Source organism: Symphalangus syndactylus, chromosome 15 (genome assembly GCF_028878055.3).
Source record: "Symphalangus syndactylus isolate Jambi chromosome 15, NHGRI_mSymSyn1-v2.1_pri, whole genome shotgun sequence".
Lineage (NCBI taxonomy): Eukaryota > Metazoa > Chordata > Mammalia > Primates > Hylobatidae > Symphalangus > Symphalangus syndactylus.
Genome location: NC_072437.2, coordinates 101,159,757 through 101,181,455, shown reverse-complemented (window position 1 = coordinate 101,181,455; position 21,699 = coordinate 101,159,757). Strand labels below are relative to the sequence as shown.

Sequence of the window (21,699 nt, the reverse complement as noted above, 5' to 3'; positions counted from 1 at the left end):
ATGCTTTTCTCTTGTAGGTGATGTGCCTTCAGGACTTTTTTGGTGATGATGACATTTTTATTGCATGTGGACCGGAGAAGTTCCGTTACCAGGATGATTTCTTGCTAGATGAAAGTGGTAAGGAAAAAAAAAAAGTTCAAAACCAGGGGAAATTTGAGGCAGCTTTCGAAAATGAGCTGCACCAGGCCAAGATTATGTCAACTCCAAAGCTACCAAATCAGTTTCAGATCCTCACCCAGCGTGTCTTTTCCATATCTTGAATTTCTTTGATTTTTTTTAAATATGGAAAACAGATGAAATGAGAATTGGAAAAGTTAAATCATTTAGAAGAATAAGTAACTAATGTCTAATTTATAACTGCTTAGTAATTAAATTGATGTTATGTAGAAAATGATGGTGTGGAATTCTACGTTTTTAATTATTTTTTTTCACAATTTTTAGCTGAGGGATTTGTCATCATAAAATTATTTAGGATGTTTCTAGCCTCAGCTTTCAGGTGGCTTCCTTTAATTCTTAACCAGGCAAGTGGTTTGCTTTCCCTTTTTCCTTTAAATACTGTAGAATTCATGTGTCATTAGCATCTGTGAGATATCAGAAAAGAGAAGTTAGCTTCCTTCCATTAACAAACTAAATGTGCTGTTCTGTAATTGATGAAGAGGGGATGGTTATAAAGAGGGAAATACATGTCTTAGGAAATGAATATGAAATGTTGTGACTTTAAGAATGATATTTTTGATACTATTAATCATCTGAGAATCTTAGCACTATCACAGGTAAGATTATTGTACCAAACAAAGATTACTGTAGCCCTTCTTTGATAATATTACTGTAATTTAATTAGGGGAGTATTGCATATTTACTGACAACTCAAATTCTGCATAGTTGGAAATGCTTTTTGAAATGATAATGAATTTTTTGCTTAGATGAATGCAGAAAAACAAATCAATGAGCTTTTGAAATAATGGCTGAGCAACACTTGAGCACTAACAATAATGGGAAAAGTGATGTGATGTAGTGGTCTCACTCCAACACTACAGATGTGTGTTAATGCATAGCATCTATATTATATGCATATATACATATTATCAGTTGTATGCACTTAGGAACTACAATTCTTTCATTTAAAAATGACTTAGAGGATGGGCATGGTGGCTCACACCTGTAACCCCAGCACTTTGGGAGGCCAAGGTGGGCAGACCATTTGAGCTTAGGAGTTTGAGACTAGCCTGGGCAACATGGCGAAACCCTGTCTCTACAAAAATCAGCTGGGCATGGTGGTGCACGCCTGCAGTCCTAGCTGTTCGGGAGGCTGAGGTGGACGGATCATCTAAGCCCGGGGAAGTCAAGGGTGTAGTGAGCCCTAATTGTGCCACTGTACCTGGCCTGGGCGATAGAGCAAGACCCTGTCCCCCCAAAAAATGACTTGGGGTGTATAGGGAGGGATAAGAATTTTTAAAATTGCCCCTTTCTCATGAAAACTTCAAATGCCCAATAAGAAGGTAAATAGATGTGTCATCTGAAGAGATTTATTTTGGTTCAAGGACCATAACTAGACGAGTGGTTTGGCCTCCCTTTTTCTCTAAATAAGTTGACTCAAATACATTCCATCTTTATTTCTGATCTACGTGCCCTTTGAGGCAGAGATTTCTGTAAATATATCACAAGTATAATGTCCTCAGGGAAGGTCTCCCCCACACCACCATTTTAAGAACAGCTTTGCCATTGTGTAGAACAGGTGAAAGTCAAGAGTCAGACAGAAGAGTTGACAGCACGGTTTTGAGAAAAATAAGCTGCCCTGACTTTCCATTTAAAGAAAATAGCTGCTTGTGATAGAATGGTTTGGGAGACCAGATGCGTTCTGAAATGAAAGTCTGTTTGTTGCTTTGATATAGAAAACAGCCTGTCAAACTCGACCTGGAATACATCTCTTTTTCAAACCAGCAAGCAGAGTTGGCCACAGCTTCCAAACTCTGGGGTCTCTAGGCCCCAGATGGACTTGGGGCCCCTTCTCCCTGCGGCCGGGCTGGGTGAGCTCACACAGCTGGGCTTCGCCTCTGCAACAGCCAATGCGCTCTCCTCCCAGGATGCCGCAGCTACTCCCATGCACCTGCTATGACCAGCAGGTAGACTTTCTGAGAAGTACAGCAGGAAAATGCCAGAAATTCCATAATAGAGTAGGTGCACTGCCCCTTTCCTCTTGCTATTTCCCCCTTAGAATTATTTCTCAGTGCCCACAGGCTGGGCGTGGTGGCTCATGCCTGTAAACCCAGGACTCTGGGAAGCCGAGGCCGGCAGATCACCTGAGGTTGGGAGTTCGAGACCAGCCTGACCAACATGGAAAAACCCCATCTCTACTAAAAATACAAAATTAGCCAGGCATGGTGGCGCATGCCTGTAATCCCAGCTACTCAGGAGACTTAGGTAGGAGAATGGCTTGAGCCTGGGAGGTGGAGGTTGCGGTGAACCGAGATCACACCATTGCACTCCAGCCTGGGTAACAAGAGCAAAACTCTGTCTCAAATAAATAAATTAAATAAATAAATAAATAAATAAGAATGCACACAGATTATATACAGAGATATGCACACAAGGACTCATATGCAAACACACACACACACCCCCCAGGACACCTTCTCCATCTTTTGTGGTTTGACCTTGTGAAGGACCACTTCAAACTACTTAGCTGAGAACTTCACATCCCTTCCCCGGATGAATAATACCCTAACCCTTTCTTGGTGTGAAATACATTTGCTGAGTAACGATGTCCTCCCCCATTCCAAAAGAAACACATGGATATGGAAGGAAAGGGGCTCAAATAGAAAAACGATCTAAATTGAGATTTTACTTCTTTGGATGAACTTACCCCGAGACTAAATTCACACATTGACAACTGCAATTTTCCTGTTGCTTGTACAGCATGTTCTAGTGCTAATGTATTAACATTTGAATCTTTTTTTAAGTGCTCCGAGCATGATTTAGCCCAGCTTATCTGTACTTCCTAAATGGTATTTGCACATCGATGCTTCATTTGGCCTTTTCCATAGTAGCTTCCTTAAAGGGGTGTCAGCGGTGGGTACAGACATCTTCAGAATTACTACTCTTGCCCTGCGCAGGGCTGTGCTTCATTTAAAGCGCCAAGAAGTGGCCTTTTGCCTCAAGGCGGCACTTTTAACTTTCCAAATTAACCTGGCTCCCAGTGAGTTCAGGATTTAGCAATAATACATCCCTCTGATTACTGCTAGGAAATCTCCTAAGGATGTCTCTTAAGGCCCATCCTGGGAGGAGATTTGCCATTGTAGATGAGCATTTCATGGGGCCACACTGGAGCCAGATTAATATAGGAAACTGCCAGGGAGACTCCTTCCTCCCCTAAGTTTGCACATTCGGAAAATAACACTTTCCTTGTTCTGGTTCAGAATGTAACCATTTTAGCGATATCGTCATCAATCAGTAGAATCTTAGCACCTTGGAGATGGTGGCTAGAGCACTATAGATAGAGACAAGCAGAGAGGCCAGCAGATCCTTCCCTTGCTGTCTAATTTAGAATGATGAAACAGAGGCAGGGAAAATGTCATATTGAGACAGGAAGCTCAACATGGTTTTGCTTCTATGTTGATGACAAATAGACGAATTTGCGATCCGTTGCCATTTAAGTGATAGGGTTTTGTTGAGAAAGGATCACCCCACGCTTGGGAGGGACAGTGAACTCCTCGGGGATGAGCCTGACGCTGGATATCAATTCTTGTCCAACCTGCCGGTCTCAAAGCCAGTACCCCCACTCTGCTTGGCTAGTTCCTCCACCCATTCATTCCACTGCCATCCGGAGCCTCACCTTGGCCAAGCCTGCTGCCTGCTCGGGCGTCCAGATACCTGTCATCCTCTCTTTCAGCTTTTCTCAGATTTTTCTGTTTTTTTTTGTTTGTTTTATCAACTAGTTCCTAAGTGCTCTTGATTCTGATGTTAATAGGCATTACCTTCAATGTCTATTGTTTTGCTTAGATGCTGAATTAATTTCCTAGGGCTGCTATAACAAAGTACCACAAACTGGGTGACTTAAAACAACAGAAATGTGTTGGCTCACAGTTCTGAAGGCAGGAAGTCCAAAATCAAGGTACTGGCAGGGCTGTGCTCCCTCTGAAGGCTCTAGGGAAGAATGCTTCCTCATCTCTTCCAAGTTTCTGATGGCTGCCAGCAATCCTTGGCTTGTGGCAGCATCATCACTCCAATCTCCACCTCCATCTTCATGTAACCTTCTCCCCTGCATTTCAGTAGAATTTCCCTCTTCTCATAAGGACACCAGTTATTGGATTAGGACCCACTCACATTCATTATGACCTCATCTTAGCTTGGTAATATCTACAAAGACTCTATTTCCAAATAAGATTCATTCAAAGGTACCAGGATTCCGACTGGAACATATCTTTTTGGGGGACAAAGTTCAACCTAAAAAAGACATTGGTGGGAGCTGTTCAAATTTTATTTGAACTTGGATTACAAGTAAACTAATGTTTATTTATTTGTTTGGATCTGTCCTTAGATACTTACTGTTATAGCATTATATTTGTTAGTAGAATACATCAACAACAGAGCTGTGGCTGCCCTTCATCTGACCCTTCACAGTTAGGGTTTCTCACCTCAAGAATCAGAGGAATGCTGTCAGACAGTGTGAGGATTTCAATAGTGCATTTGACAGAGCCCCTGTTGATATCCGTTGGACTAAAATGAAAATATATAGTAAATGGTATAGGTGGTTGTATTTTTAATTGATTTATCTTCTCTGTCCAAAAGGTACTGATTTATAGGCTGATGTCAAATGTGCCAGAGGAGATCTCTTGTTAGGATTGTCCCATCAGGCCCCTGAAGGAAGGGATTGTGTTTGTTTGCTAAGAGTGAACAGGTTTCACACCACAAGGTTCTGCTTTGGACTTGATATGGTTTAGCATGGTTAGAAGTGTCCTTTTGAGGCCAGGCGCAGTGGCTCATGCCTGCAATCCCAGCACTTTGGGAGGCCAAGGCGGGTGGATCACGAGGTCAGGAGAATCACAAAGTCAGGAGATCAAGACCATCCTGGCTAACACGGTGAAACCCATCTCTACTAAAAATACAAAAAAAATTAGCTGGGTGTGGTGGCACGCACCTGTAGTCCCAGCTACTCCGGAGGCTGAGGCAGGAGAATCACTTGAACCCGGGAGGCGGAGGTTGCAGTGAGCCGAGATCACACCACTGCACTCCAGCCTAGGCAACAGAGCAAGACTCCGTCTCAAAAAAAACAAAACAAAAAAAGTGTCCTTTAGAGAACATTAAAGCTGTATGGATTCGAACCATCAGGGAGGAGAGCTGATGTGGTCAAAGGTAGAATGAGGATCCGAAAAGGTTCTAACAGGGTGGATTGTATCTAACAAGATAAAATTTAATTCATATAAACAAAAAGAAGAAGAGCTCTAGGGTGTGAAAGAAAGAAAGAAAAAAGCCAGCCTTGCAAGCTTACTTACAATGTCGTTTTCACAGCAGCGCGTGTGAAATTTACTTTTACATGACTGTAGGCTTAGTATGAGATGTTATGTGATATGGGTCATTTGTGTGTGAATTGTTGGGGTATCATATTCTATACTGTAAAATGTTTTTGCCCTCTGATTGAAGATGGTAAATGTGAACTGAAACAAAACATTGAAATTAAAAAATGTATTATTTAATATTCATAAAACTAAGTAACTGAAGAAGAAATGTAAATAAGCTTTCAGATTTTTTATGTTTGTAGTGTTTATAATTCTGAAGTCATTAAAGCTCAAAACTGCAGGAAGACTTTTGAGACACAGCGTGTGTGTGCATGTGTGTGTGCGTGTGTTTATGCCCGTGCGCGTGTGTGTGTGACCATGCACGTGTGTGCATGGGTAGTGCCCGATCTCCAGGAAATACAAGTTCTGCTTCTCCCTGCACCAGACAGACGCACCTGTAGTCCAATGTTGTTCTTCCTGGGTATGTGATTCTAGAATGGACGTTTCCTCAGCTTCTCTTATGGATCACCATGGTGTTGGGTACCCAAGATCTGCTTGGTAAATATTTCTAGAAATATTCTATCCTAACCATTTTCCTGGGACTCATGTCCCGAATAAGACAGAAGCTGTATCAGGCACCATTCACCATGGGGTTCTGATCGCTTTCCCTAATTCCGGGTGATAAGAAAATAGGGCTAGAACCTGTTAGGTTGGTGCAAAAGTAATCACGGCTTCTGCCATTAAAAGTACTGGCAAAAAAAGGTGATTATTTTTGCACCAACCTAATAGAATAGTAGGAAAACTATTGGAATAGTGGGATTGTGCTGAGAAGACACAGTCTCATCCAGGCTCTATGTCCTACTTTCTGTGTGGTCTCTACATCTCCAAGCCTGCTTCCTATTCCCTGAAACACATTTTTTTTCCTGAGTTGTAATGGACCTCAAATGAGACAATAAATGTCAAAGCACATTCGAAACTGTGTTCCTTATTACCCAGTGAACGATGCTGGGGAATGACACCTCAGCTAAAATATACCTCCTAGTGGATTGCAGCTGGACTCAGCCATGTAGCTTCATTTGTGGGGCTTAATTGGAGGCAGATGACATCAAGATCTGCTTTTGGTGCTCTTTGGAACCAGAAAGCGATTATTACTGCTTTCTTCCACTCTTAACTTTTGTTGCTGTGGTGGAGGTGCGAGGAAATTAAGGCTCCTTTGAAGATATCCACTCTTCTCTGGAGGGAATCTCTAGAAGATTAAACTAAATCACATGTAGAAGAACCCATCAGCCTTCTAAAATGACAGTGTTCAGGAGTCCCAGCCCTTGGTAAATGCTTCCCTCTCTCTGTGCCCATGTTGATTTGGGTTAAAGAGACCTGATGGCCCTGCTGCTTTGTCCTGAGGCTGGTGATGCTAGGCAACCAGAAGGTTAATGGAAACACTGGAAGATGCTCACAATCAGGACAAAGACCACACTTCCTCACAAACTAGTTTTTGAGCTACTGCTAACAAAATCCATCCATTCTTTCACTCACGCAGTCATTTATTCAATAAGCTAACTTACTATGTACTAGGCAGTGTGCTAAGCTCAAGTACCTGCAGACAGTAACACTTCAATCAGATGTGACCCTTCATACTGACTTTTTTTTTTTTTTGAGACGGACTCTTGCTGTGTCACCCAGGCTGGAGTGAGTGCGTGATCTCGGCTCACTGCAACCTCCACCTTCCAGGTTCAAGCAATTCTCCTGCCTCATCCTCCCGAGTAGCTGGGACTACAGGCACATGCCACCACGCCTGGCTAGTTTTTATATTTTTAGTAGAGATGGGATATTGCCATGTTGGCCAGGCTGTCCATACTGACTTTTAATATTGTTTATGTATAAAGATGTCAGGGGATCTTAGATGCTGAACTTTGACCCAGAATATTAAATATTGCATATTATTCTAGTGGCTTTTATCTCTTAGGAAACATACTGTGCTAAAATGACTAGTGATTTACAATAGACAGACAACTCTTTGTAAATCTAAATTTTAATTGGATTATAAGGCCAGTTTACATTGCATCTGTGGGCAGATTTCTTTGAGATGGATGGTATGTGTTGGTGCTGGCATATTTTATCGTTTTAATAGATGTTAATTCTAGGAATATACAGTTTCTATTTTAAAGAAACAGTATAGGGCCAGGCATGGTGGCTCATGCCTGTGATCCCAACAGTTTGGGAGCTGAGGCAGGTGGATCACTTGAGCTCAGGAGTTTAAGACCAACCTGGGCAACATGGTGAAACCCCATCTCTATAAAAAATTAGCTGGGCATGGTGGAGCGCACCTGTAGTCCCAGCTACTTGGCAGGCTGAGGTGGGAGGATCGCTTGAGCCCCAGAGGTCGAGGCTGCAGTGAGCTGAGATTGCGCCCCTGCCCTCCTGCCTGGGCAAAAGAGCTAGACTCTGTCTCAAAAAACAAACAAACAAAAGCCAAACAACTGAAAAACTAATATAGCTATCTTGTTGAATAATTCTAAATTTTTGTGGCTCTTCATCGTCTTATGAGAAAAGGATATAAAATCTGGTATGATCATTCCCGATTGCATTGATTTGTAGAATTCAGCCTGATGTCTGAAATAGAGGGTTTGGGAGCTTTTGTCTGTTTTGTGTTCCGAATACAGGGCACATTGGCTAACGTGCTTTGCTCTCGTGAGCAAGTTCCCATTTGCCACCAAACAGTGGAAAGGCCACAGGGGTTTCTGGAGACTTTCCCAATCATAGCTACCTTTTAGCTCCTGCATAAATATGAAATGTCCCAGAACATAGTGATTGTTCCAATTTAATCAACAGCCAAACTATGGATACATATAGAGTACTGTACCTTGGAGACAGACTCTAACTTAAGCGCAAGCTAGTTCCTTCGCTACAAATAGATAATTTTCTACTTAGAAAATCAAGGCATTGTATAACATCTGCAATCTTTTCTTTACATTTTCTCTTGCGGTCCTCACAGGCCTTCCTTTTTATTGTATTCAGTAACGGTGACATGAATTTTTGATGTGGAAAACCGTACAAAACATAGCATTGTATGTGAATCCTGGACACAAGGTCTTGGAGGTCATCAGCTTCCCCTCCCCTTTGATGCAGAAACCCTCTCCACAGCATCCAACAGTTGCTCCTCCATCCCCAACTGGAACCCTTTGTTGATGATGGGGTGCAAATTTAGAAAATGGCCAATTCCACTGTCCACTAGTGCTTTTTGTTTTTGAGACAGAGTCTCACTCTGTCACCAAGGCTGGAGAGCAGTGGCGCGATCTTGGCTCACTGAAACCTCTGCCTCCTGGGTTCAAGCGATTCTCCTGCCTCAGCCTCCCGAGTAGCTGGGACTACAGGCGTGTGCCATCATGCCCGGCTAATTTTTTGAATTTTTAGTAGAGACGGGATTTCACTGTGTTAGCCAGGATGATCTCCATTTCCTGACCTCGTGATCCGCCCGCTTCGGCCTCCCAAAGTGCTGGGATTACAGGCGTGAGCCACTGCGCCCTGCCTGGTGCTCATTTTTGACAAGTTATTGAGCCCAAATTAATGTCTCCCCAGCTTGCACATAGTGCTCCTAGTTCTGGTCTCCAGAGTAACAAATACCACCCACTGCCCTCATTCGAAGGGGAGCTTCCCTCCTACCCCTTCCCTATGGTCAAAGTCACTCACTGTAAACTCTGTTATTTCTTTTCCTTCCAGACCAAAATGACGTATATCTTTCCTCACCTTCTCTCCTGCTTTCCTCAACTTTCCAAAAAATGAAGTCTCCTTTCTTTTCTAAAAGGCAATGATAGTCCCTTGTCTTTGTCTTCTCTTTCTCTTTGTCACCTTGCCTTGTCAGTGTTCTGCTCCTACTGTTTTGTGGATTTGTTGTTTTACCCTATCTATAGTCTCTTTTCTTTCAGCCCACAGCCAGGCCCAGGTTCCTCCTATCCTAAAAGAGCCTCCACTCATCTCCGTCATCTCACCAAACCACATTGCCTTTCTTTCTCTGCCAAATTGCTAAAAAATAATAATAAATAATGACTGTCCTTGAGGCCTCCACTTCTTCAACCATCAGGTAACTGGTACATGGAACACACAAGAATTATGGAGTTTTATCAGTTTTTTAAAAAAACTGCCTTCCCCCATCCGTTGAGGTTTATGTAAGGGTGGAAGTTCCTTTCTTGGCACTGGATGGCACCTCAGCAATCCCAAGATTTTTCTGGTCCCTCTTAAGATAGTAAAAAAGTCTGTGGACTCTTCTAGATAAAAATTGCCATCATCATATCTAGTCCTACATGATAGTCATTCAAAATTGGAGTTCCATTTCCACACCTAGCTAGAGCCCAGTGTAGCATGTGGTGAGTCCCCTACTCTGCAGGACAAGGGGAGGGTTGATGACTTCTCTCCTGCTCACTCCCTCCTCCCCACTGTTTTGATCCCTCCGGGATTGGAATGGGGATGAGGTGGGTGGGGCAGAGTGATGAGAAAGGAGAGGTGGAAAGTCCTTACTTGACTATTCTGTTGTAGAGTGGCTTCAAACCCTCTCGGCCAAGAACTGTGATTTAAAGCTAACTTTTTGGGACTGGGCACGGTGGCTCACGCCTGTGATCCCAGCACTGTGGGAGGCCGAGGTGGGCAGATCACGAGGTTGGGAGATCGAGACCATTCTGCTTAACATGATGAAACCCCGTCTCTACTAAAAATACAAAAAAAAAAAAAAAAAAAATAGCCGGGCGTGGTGGTGGGCACCTGTAGTCCCAGCTACTTGGAAGGCTGAGGCAGGAGAATGGCGTGAACCCGGGAGGCAGATCTTGCAGTGATTGGAGATCGCACCACTGCATTCCAGCCTGGGCAACCTGGGCAACAGAGTGAGACTCTGTCTCAAAAAAAAAAAAAAAAAAAGCCAACTTTTCTTTTGGGTGTTTTAATGGGTTCTTCAGGGACTCTTACTGGGAACATTCTGCTCTTCTTTATTGATGTGGTTGATTCAGTTTCTTCCAGCTCTGGCTGAGTCTCTCTCAGTCCCTGTTTTCCAAAGCCCTCCCTATTGGCCTCAGATGCTCCTCTTGGGAAGAATGTAAATTAGTTCCACGCCAACTTGTGCCCTCAAATCCATCAGAACACTCATGCAACCTTTACCTCCAACAACAGGCCATCCGGTACAACCAAGCCTCCTTCAGTTTTCTGCCAGAGGCTCTCGGGTGAAAGGTAAACACATAAATACCAGTCTATTATTTCCCTCTGTCCACAGAGGACACTGATCAAGCACTTATGATCTTCCAGTGAAACCCCTATTGAGGTGAAGGGGAGCATCGCCCCTCTTTTGGAATGATGGAATTCACAGCAAGGATCTCAAAGAATCCTTCTCATAGATCTGCTTTCTCTCTAGTAACTTAAGCCTTTTATATCCTCAAAGTGGGTAAGAAGACTAAGGTCTAGAACTGTTTATATCTGCTTTGAAATTTCTGGAATAGGATCTGTCTCACAATTCACTTTGGTATCTGATACACATCTCCTTGGAGTCTGGGTGAAATTTTCATTTTCAATCCTATTACATTTGCAACTGGCTTCTATGCCTAACATATGTAGTAGTTCCACTAAGCAAGGATAGTCTTCAAAGCACTATATTCAATGTTCTATATTTTTCTTTTCTTCTTTATCCTTCTTGACTTCTTAGTGGCATTTGACATTTTTGATGATTCCCTTCTTGAAATTCTTGCCCCTTGACCCTTCGTAGTGTCTTGCTGTCTTGGTCTTTTGCCTGTCCCCCTTTGAATAATCTTAAGCTCCTTTCAGGTTTGCTTTTCTGTCATATATCCCTTAATAATTGTTCCCTAAGATTCACTCATTTTTTTAAACTTAATTACTCTGTATTCCTAGCCAAGTTCATCTACTTTAATGGCTTCAGCAATGATGGTTCTGGTAGGCAGTGATGGTGACAAATGGCAACCAGATGGTATGCAATAAGCAAAGCCTTTGAAGTACATATAATTTTCCCAAATTTACAATTAAGGAAATTAAGGCTTGGAGATAATAAATAATTTGTTCAAGGCCACACAGCTAGTATTAAAGGCAGAGGGCAAATCCAAGTTTGTTGTTGTTTGACAATACATGCTTAATCTTTAAATATACCTCCTTTGAGATACGCATCTCTAACCTGACTCCTCTCAGGAGCTCCAGAACCATATTTCCAACTTTCTGTTATGAACTTCCCTATGACTATTCCACAGCCACCTGAAATTCAACACATCCCACAACTGAACTCACCGTCTACCTGGTCAGCTTCTTTTCTTGTTCTGTGTTTCCTGGATGAGCTCATGGCATCAGCATTCTCAACACCAAGGTTACAAAACATGGAGTCGTCTTTTACTCACCCCTCACTTTTACTCCCCATAGCCCATCTGTCTCCCTCCTTTCCAATGCTACTGCCATTATCTTAGGTCAGTTCCTCATCATCTCCCACTTAGACTCATGAAGATGCTTGAACTTTCCATCCTAGTTGCAGTTTTTCATCTTTCCACACCATGTTTGAACCCAATTGATCCTCCTGAATTAACTTACCTAGCCCTCCACTGCCTACAGACTCCTTGGCGTGCTATTCTAGGGCAGTTGTAGTCTGACTGGGTTATATCTTTCTAGCTGTTCTCACCCTTTATTCCTCCTCTGCCCTCCAACCACAGTATTATTTGTTGGTCTCCCAAAAGCTATTTATTTTCGAAATATCTGCTTTTACTCATATTGTCTCATTCATGTGGAATGCTCTTTTTCCTCTTCTCCTTCCTCACCTACCAAACTCCATCTTGTCCTTTGAGGTTCAAGTCAAACATCACCATCCTTGTAAAGCCTTTCTCCATCTACTCAGTTTCAATCGGTTACTGATTTCTCGTTCTTTTTCCAGCTCTTTGCTCTTTATTATACCATTGTTGTTCATTCTGCTGTGTGTTCTGGGATTTTTTTAAAAAATGCATCTAGCTTATGAATAATAATCACGTTTAATTATCAGGAAACCTCTGCAGTGTTGCTTTACAATAATGAAAGCCATGTTAGGAGAAGTTGAGAAACTGTCCAAGGTCACTGTATTAATCAGGATTCTCAACAGAAACAGAACCAATAGGATACACAAACACACACACAGACAGACATACTGATATGGTTTGGTTCTGTGTCCCCACCCAAATCTCATCTTGAATTGCACTCCCATAATTCCCACATGTTGTGGGAGGGACCCAGTGGGAGATAATTGAATCATAGGTGCAGTTTCCCTGATACTGCTCTCATGGTAGTGAATAAGTCTCATAAGATCTGATGGTTTTACCAGGGGTTTCTGCTTTTGTGTCTTCTTCACACTCTCTTTGCCTGCTGCCTTCCATGTAAGACATTACTTGCTCCTCCTTGCCTTCTGCCATGATTGTGAGGCTTCCCCAGTGATGTGGAACTATAAGTCCAATTAAACCTCTTTATTTTGTAAATTGCCCAGTAACAGGTATATCTTAATAAGCAGCATGAAAATGGACTAATACAGTAAATTGGTACCAGTAGAGTGAGGCGCTGCTAAGAAGATACCCAAAAATGTGGAAGCAGCTTTGAAATTGGGTAACAGGCAGAGATTGGAACAGTTTGGAGGGCTCAGAAGACAGGAAAATGTGGGAAAGTTAGGTGATAGCGATATGGACAATAAGGTCCAGGCTGAGGTGGTCTCAGATGTAGATGAGGAACTTGTTATAAACTGGAGCAAAGGTGATCTTGTTATGTTTTAGCAGAGACTGACAGCATTTTGCCCCTGACCTACAGATTTACAGAGCTTTGAACTTGAGAGAGATGATTTAGGGTATCTGGCGGAAGAAATTTCTAAGCAGCAAAGCATTCAAGAGGTGACTTAGGCGCTGTTAAAAGCACTTAAAAGGGAAACAGAGCATAAAAGTTTGAAAAATTTGCAGCCTGACAATGTGATAGAAAAGGAAATATCATTTTCTGAGGAGAAATTCAAGCCAGCTGCAGAAATTTGCATAAGTAACGAGCAGCCAAATTTTAATCCCCAAGACAATGGGGAAAAGGTCTCCAGTGCATGTCAGAGGTCTTTGCAGCAGCCCCACCCGTCACAAGCCTGGAGGCCTAGGAGGAAAAAGGGGTTTTGTGGCCCGGGCCCAGGGTCCCTGAGCTGTGTGCAGCCTAGGGACTTGGTGCCCTGTGTCCCAGCCACTCTAGCCATGGCTGAAAGGGGTAATGTAGAGCTCAGGCCGTGGCTTCAGATGGTGCAAGCCCCAAGCCTTGGCAGCTTCCACATGGTGTTGAGCCTGCGGGTGCATGTAAGTCAAGAACTGGGGTTTGGGAACTTCTGCCGAGATGTCAGAGGGTGTATGGAAATGCCTGGATGCCCAGGCACAAGTTTACCGCAGGAGCAGGGCTCTCATGGAGAACCTCTGCTAGGGCAATGCAGAAGGGAAATGTGGGGTCAGAGCCCTCACACAGAGTCCTTACTGTGGCACTGCCTAGTGGAGCTGTGAGAAGAGGGCCACTGTCCTCCAGGCCCCAGAATAGTGGTAGATCTGCCGACAGCTTGCACCGTGCACCTGGAAAAGCCGCAGACACTCAATGCCAGTCCGTGGAAGCAGCTGGGAGGGAGGCTGTACCTTGCAAAGCCACAGGGCCAGAGCTGCCCAAAACCATGGGAACCCACCTCTTGCATCAGCATGACCTGCATATGAGACACGAAGTCAAAGGAGATCATTTTGGAGCTTTAAGATTTGACTGTCCTACTGGATTTTGGACTTGCACGTGCCCTCTAGCGCCTTTGTTCTGGACAATTTCTCCCATTTGGAATTGTTGTATTTACCCAGTGCCTGCACCCCCATTGTATCTAGGAAGTAACTAGCTTACTTTTGATTTTACAGGCTCACAGGCAGAAGGGACTTGCCTTGTCTCAGATGAGACTTTGGACTGTAGACTTTTGAGTTAAGGCTGAAATGAGTTAAGACTTTGGGGGACTGTTGCGAAGGCATGATTGGTTTTGAAATGTGAGGACATGAGATTTGGCAGGGGCCAAGGGCGGAATGATAGGGTTTGGCCCTGTGTCCCCACCCAAATCTCATCTTGAATTGTACTCCCATAATTCTTAATGTTATGGGAGGGACCCGATGGTTGGTAGTTGAGTCATGGAGGAGGTTTCCCACACACTGTTCTCATGGTAGTGAGTAAGTCTCATGAGATCTGATGGTTTTATTGGGGATTTCCACTTTTGCATCTTCCTCACTCTTTCTTTGCCTGCTGCCATCCATATAAGACATTACTTGCTCCTCCTTGCCTTCTGCCATGATTGTGAGGCTTCTCCAGCCATGTGGAACTGTAAGTCCAGTTAAACCTCTTTCTTTTGTAAATTGCCCAGTCTCACGTATGTCTTTATCAACAATCTGAAAATGGACTAATACACATACACACACAGAAATAGATGAAAGATATACTTATAAGGCATTGGCTTGTGTTATTATGGAGGCTGAGAAGTCCCACAATCTGTGGTTTATAAGCTGGTGACCCAGGAAAGCCAGTGGTATAGTTCAGTCTGAGAATAAGGACCTGAGACCTGGAGGAACCAATGATGAAAGTCCCAGTCCAAGGTCAGGAGAAGATGAAATGAGATGTTCCAGCTCAAGCAGTGAGACAGAAGGAAAAAGGTGAATTTCTCCTTCATCTACCTTTTGTTCTGTTCAGGCTTTCATGGATTGGATGAAGCCACCTACGTTGGAGAGGGTAGTCTACTTTACGGAGTCCACTGATTCTAATGCTAATTTCACCCAGAAGCATCCTCACAGACACACCCCAAAATAATGTTTAACCTGGGCACCCTGTCGCCCATTCAATTTGACACATAAAATTAACCATCACAGTTACATACCCAGTGGGTAACAGAGTTGGAATTAAAACTGAGGATCCTGGACACTTTGTACTTTATCTTACTTTATTGTAAGTGCCTTGAGATTGGTCTTGTGTATCATTAAAACATATATCCCACAGTACATATCACGGTATCATGAATGTAGTAAGGGCTCAGGAAATATTAGCTGAATTATTGGATGCAGAAGGAATCTACTCCATCTGTCAATCTTCAGATGCTGAGGCCTATAGCCTGGTACTTTCCAAAAGCTTCCTTTCCAGACAAAGTTTCCTGAGCTACTTCTTTTAAGACTACCCTGCTATCCTGGTTACACTTCTCTTGATATCCAATACTAGATATTGATCAGCAATATCCTCCTTAAAATGGCACCTAGAACAGAACATAGTATTCCTAGGGGGCTTCAAAGAGCATTGACAATATAAACTTATTTGATAGAGGCAACAAACTTGTCCGAATACAGCCTAAGAGTGATTAAGGTTTGTTTTAACAATTGTCAAACAATGCAGGCTTTTGGTTAGCTTTTGGCCAGCTGAACTCTCTGGGGCTTTCTGACGTGATGTCAAGCCAGCTTCTACTTGTTTAATTGAATATTTGAACCTCCTTATAGTGCTTTAATTGTATTCATGCCAAATAGCATCTTATTAATTTTAGACATTAATTCTGGCCATTTAAGAACTTTAAGCATCCAAATTCTGCTTGAGAATAAACAATAGCAGAGAGTTGAAATGAGTTCTGATTTCCAGGCCCTTGTTTTTCCCAACTGAGTTATGCTGCTAGAGGCCTGCCTAGCCAAAGACCAACAGCATAGCTGCCTAGAAACTCTGATAAAATGCAAAGAAATGAAAAGGTATGGTAACACTCACATTTCCTTGTGGGAAACAATGGCGAGGGAACCTCAGATTCAATGCCCAGCTTTGGGTAATTGTCTGCAGCTGGTTAACAAACAGTTAAAAGATAAACGTAAACACATTAAAATGTTAAAGAGTTTATTTAAACAGACAGCAATTCATGAATTGGGCAGCACCAAACCAAAAGCTGTTTGGCCTCCAACAGAGTGACATGAGAAGAGGCTTTTATAAGGTGAACATTGACTCAAGACAAAGAAAATGTTTGACTCATTAAAGTGGAGCAGTAGCCTTATTTAGGTTATTCCAGTGGAAAGTCCCTGGTTAAAGATTGGTTAGCAGTTTCTGATGGGTTATGCGTAAGTTTCATTTTACCTTTCACACTGAGTTGTATTTCAGCTTGCTTATATAGGAAGCCAAGATGCTGGAATCATCTCAGTCTAATGGGGTCCCAATTAATTTCTTTTTTTTTTTTTTTTGAGATGGAGTCTTGCTCTATCATCCAGGTGGAGTGCAGTGACATGATCTCAGCTCACTGCAACCTCCTCTCCTGGGTTCAAACGATTCTCCTGCCTCAGCCTCTTGAGTAGCTGGGACTACAAGTGTGCACTACCATGCCTGGCTAATCCAATTAATTTCTTTTTAACAAGTCCTGCAGAGGAGGACAACAGATTGTTTTGTCCCTTACACTGACCCACACATACATCTGAGTACAGGAGGGAACTTCAGGACTTTCCTTTCAGTGTGGGTCCACAGGGCATAGGAACTTATGTTTTTGTTCCTATTTGAAATATGCTCATTTATTTTCCCACACCAAACATGTACTAGTTAAGAGCCTACTGCATGTCAAGTATTCTTGGGTTTAAACAAAAACGTTCTGGAAAGTTAAATATCTACTTCAGGAAAGCAGATGAAGTGAAAATCCCTGTGGAAAATAGTATATTTGATGTGAAGGTGATTTTAAAATCTAGCTTCAAAATTGGGTAATAATTTGATACATGTGTATATAGGCTGTCTTTATAGCTTTTTATTTTTGTAAGTGTTCTGAATGACTAAAATATAATAAGATACTGATACTCTATGGCTCTTCACCACATGAAGTTTTTCTCTCTTAACACCTCTGGAAAATAAACACGTAGATAAGCTTTTAGTAAAGAAAAAAAGAAAAAAAAATGATTGTGTGGGTGACATCTTCATTTTTCAATAAGCGGAATCACTGTGAAATCATGAGTCTCACTTTTCCTGAAGACCTAAAACAGATATGAAAGGAAGTGGTTCTCTAAGTTCATATCACTCCTAGTCAAATAATTGGAGGACAAAGCTGAAGAAAAGTGGCAGTGCTGTCAGGAAGTGCCAGCAAATGGACGAGAAGAATCCAATACATGTTTGCTTAGAGTAGGGGAATGAGGAAAGGCAGATCATTACCAGCAGAGCAGGATGAAACTAGCATCATCTTGCTCAAAGATAAAAATCAACCTCTCTGTTTAGTTATGAAAGCACTCTAGGGCCAACTGAGCCAGTGATTGCCTTTTGTCCACTAAAGGACAGCCTAACAATATGGCAGTGGGGACATCCCAGCAATCTGACCACAGAGCTCCCTGCCCAACTATTGAGAACCGAGGTTATAAAGCTTTTGAATTTATTAGCTCTGGAGAAAGAAAAACCTGCTTTTATAGATTTGCCCCTCAACTTTAAAGTTAACATAGCCAAATTTATGTTTTCATACCTTTTTTTATTTGTTTGTTTCACACTTGACAGCCTTTCAACAGAATTTTCCTGAGAATACCATTAGAAGTTAGATTAGTATAAGCTTTTTAAAAAGTGTATAGAACTTTGGGAGGCCGAGGCAGGTGGATCATGGGGTCAGGAGATCGAGACCATCCTGGCTAACATGGTGAAACCCCATCTCTACTACAAATACAAAAAAATTAGCCAGGCGTGGTGGTGGGCACCTGTAGTCCCAGCTACTTGGGAGGCTGAGGCAGGAGAATGGCATGAACCCAGGAGACGGAGCTTGCAGTGAGCTGAGATCGTGCCACTACACTCCAGCCTGGGCGACAGAGTGAGACTCTGTCTCAAAAAATAAAGTGTATAGAAAAGTGAGCTGCTTCTTGCTTAAGTGAGATATAAAATGTGACCATATGCTATGGGGTTCCCAAATATGAGAATTAGCGTAGCTCAATATACTACCCACAAGGGCTTATAGACAATTGACATGAATTCAATTTATTATATTGCAGGAGCCTGATCTTATATGTGTACACATGCATAGGTATAGATTTGGCAAGATTCAACTAGTAGTGAGTGAATATCTACAATGGGCAGGCACTGCTCTGAGCACTAGGCATATCACAGTGAACTAAAGAGAGAAAAATTCTTGCCCACATAGAGCTTACATCTTATCAGAGGAATGCATTTAACATACAAAATCTCATATGCAAATTACTTAGTGTATCAGAAGGTAAGTGCTATGAAGAAGAGTGAAATAGGGAAGGGAGAAAGGCAGTAAATGGAGAGTGGGTGGTGTGGGGAGGCTGCAGGGGGCAAGACTTCAGGAAGCAGTGACATTTGAGCAAAGACTTGAGGGGTAATGGAGCCAGCCATGCAGGTCCCTGAAGCAAGAATGGTCCCCGGGCAGAGGCAGCAGTTAGTGCAGAGGGCCTGAGGTGGGAGGGTGCCTGACCTGTCCTTATGCACAGCTCGGCAGTGGCAGGCAGGCTGCAGTGCTGAGGGCGGTTCCAATACCAAGTACCAGGAGTCAGCCCAGACTTCACAGGTTAAGGGCACCATCCCCAATAAGCTGCCCACGCTTCAGGACCAGCCATAGATTTAGGAGTCCCCAGACCACCCACGCCTCTGACCAACTGGCTACAAATTCAGGGATTCCCACAGCTCCCTCGAATTCAATAGTTTGCTAGAACAACTTACAGAACCCAGGAAAGCACTATCTTTATGATTACAGTTTCATTACAAAGCCTACCGACTAGAGCTAGCTAGTTGAACAGACAGACGGGAGTAAGGTCTGGGAGAGTCCCATAAGTGGAGCTTGCAGGTCCTCTCCCTGTGGGATCAGGACGCATCACACTCTCAGCACACTGACATGTTCATCAAGCAGGAGGCTCACTCAGCTGCTGGTGTCCAGAGTCTTTACCAGGGTTTGGTTATGTAGTCATGGGTGATTACATCATAGGCCCTGTGACTGGAACTGAGTCTCCAGAGGTCAAGCTGATATCACATGAGTCAAAGCCCTAACCCTCTAATCACATGATTGACCTTTCTGGTGTGATTGGCCCCCATCCTGAATCATGTCATTAGCATAAACTTGGTATCATCCAAAGGACCCGACACAGTGTTATCACTTGGGAACTTCCAAGGGTTTAGAAGCTCCCTGCCAGGAACCTGGGAAGAAAACCAGACACATGTTTTATTATACAGCATGGAAGCTGTCAAGATCTGGGGGAGGATATCCACGCTAATTCTGTAATGAGAATAATGCTGAACACTTATAATAAGGAGAAATCAAACAGTGTAACAAAAACAATGCACTTATCAGAGACTTTGGATCTTTGCAAACAGAGAAAGGCAAAATGACTAGCTCCCAGCTCAAGACAGGGAGGCCGATCACTCTTTGACACTCCCTTCTCAAGAGTCTGATTTCCACATAAAGGTCATAGAAATGTTTTGACAACTGTGTACACGGCCAGCTTTTAGTTAATTAGCTCTTAGCCATTGAGAAGGGTGGACTTATGGCATGATTCATCTAAAAATACGTATAATGCAAAATCTCTTTCATTTGCTTGTAGAGTAGACTTTATATTTCACACAATGTATTATTTCCTTCAGATAGATAATTTGGAAACTGGATTACTTTTGCTCCATAAAATTCCTAATTGTTGGAGTTGAAAGAACCTTAAGGAATTTCTAGTTCAGTTCTTTCATTTCACAATATGAGGAAGCCAAAGCCCAGAGGGATTACATGAGGGCCCAAAGTCAACTAGCAGGTTAGTGTCACAGCTGAGGCCTGAAGCGTCTGGCTTCCAAAAGCTGCTGACTTCCAGTCTAGGGCTCATTCCATTATGTGAAGTTGCACCATTCAGTCAGTACACCAGCATCAGACTAAAATGTGCCCTTGGAAGAGCACCAGCTCTGGAGATGGTGGTCATGGGTCCCACCAACTCCTGCCCTTCTCACCTGTGTGACCCTGGACAAATTACTTAACCTCTCTGAGTTAAGGTCCCACAGTAAAAGAGAGACGAAAGTAGTACCAATCACAAAAGATTGTCATGAGGATCAAATGAGATGATGTAGGTGAAAACCGTGTTGCAATGCTGTAATATAATGGACAAATATTTTTACTTGGTGGTATTATTTTTCGGTTCTAAGAAACTGTCATCTCTTGATTAAAGTGGAGCAAATTTGAGATCTTTATTGTGAACTATTTAACAAACATTTATCTGAACAATATGCTAGTGAATGTGGGGGATGCTAGCTTGTGGTGAAACTCCCAGGAAGAGGCCATCCACAGTCAGCAGCAACGCTTAGCAAACTCAGATTGGAAAATGGTACAAGGACTGCTTGACAATCCAAAGCGGAAGTCTCAGAAATTCCAGCATGTGGCACACTGTTGAGTGGAATAAGACTCCCAAGAGGTTCGCTGACAATGAGACTACATTTGCAGCTGGGCACAGTGGCTTACGCCTGTAATCCCAGCACTTTGGGAGGCCTAAGAGGGCGGATCACTTGAAATCAGAAGTTTGAGACCAGCCTGGCCAACATGGCGAAACCCCATCTCTACTAAACATGCAAAAATTAGCCTGGCAAGGTGGCAGCACATGCCTGTAGTCCCAGTTACCCAGGAGGCTGAGGCAGGACAATCGCTTGAACCTGGGCGGCAGAGGTTGCAGTGAGCCAAGATCATGCCACTGCACTCCAGCCTGGGCAACAAAGTGAGACTCTGTCTCAAAAAAAAAAAAAAAAAAAGATTACATTTGTGAATATTTCTTCCCTTCTGGCCAAGAGACTGTTAATATGTGAACTCTCACCCCTAGCTCTGGACACCTAGATTTGTATACAAACTGCAAACTGCAGGTTTAGGTAAAGCATATAGGTCTTGAGATTTCAAGCATGGGAGACACTAACAGAATTACGCTGCATATCTTGGATGTGTAGTCATATTTTCTGTGGTGTCTCCTTGCTTTGCTCTCTGCAGAGTGAATGAAGAGTATGCACATGTATAATTAGAGTCCATATATGTAAACTGATCAGCCAGCAAATGGATCAGAATGGTGAGATCTATCCAAAATAAGAATAAAAATAAAAACAACAACCAGACACACAAAAGGTAGTTCTTGACTCAAAGATAATAAAATTAACATAATATGCTGTTTATCAAAAAATGCACTGAAAATGGACATGAGTAACTTAAAACACATTAAAATGGAATAAGACTTTTTGTTAACCTATTTTG

The 21,699-nt window shown here is 42.7% G+C and overlaps 1 protein-coding gene across 2 annotated transcripts in view; it reads left to right on the top strand.

Annotated features, from left to right (window-relative positions):
- Positions 1-21,699, top strand: part of DCLK1 (doublecortin like kinase 1) — a 346,715-nt gene that overhangs the window by 169,400 nt on the left and 155,616 nt on the right. For both annotated transcript variants that reach the window (XM_055245218.2, XM_055245219.2), the window contains exon 3: positions 18-117. In XM_055245218.2, the coding sequence (XP_055101193.1) occupies positions 18-117 (100 nt within the window). The remainder of the gene's footprint in view (positions 1-17; positions 118-21,699) is intronic.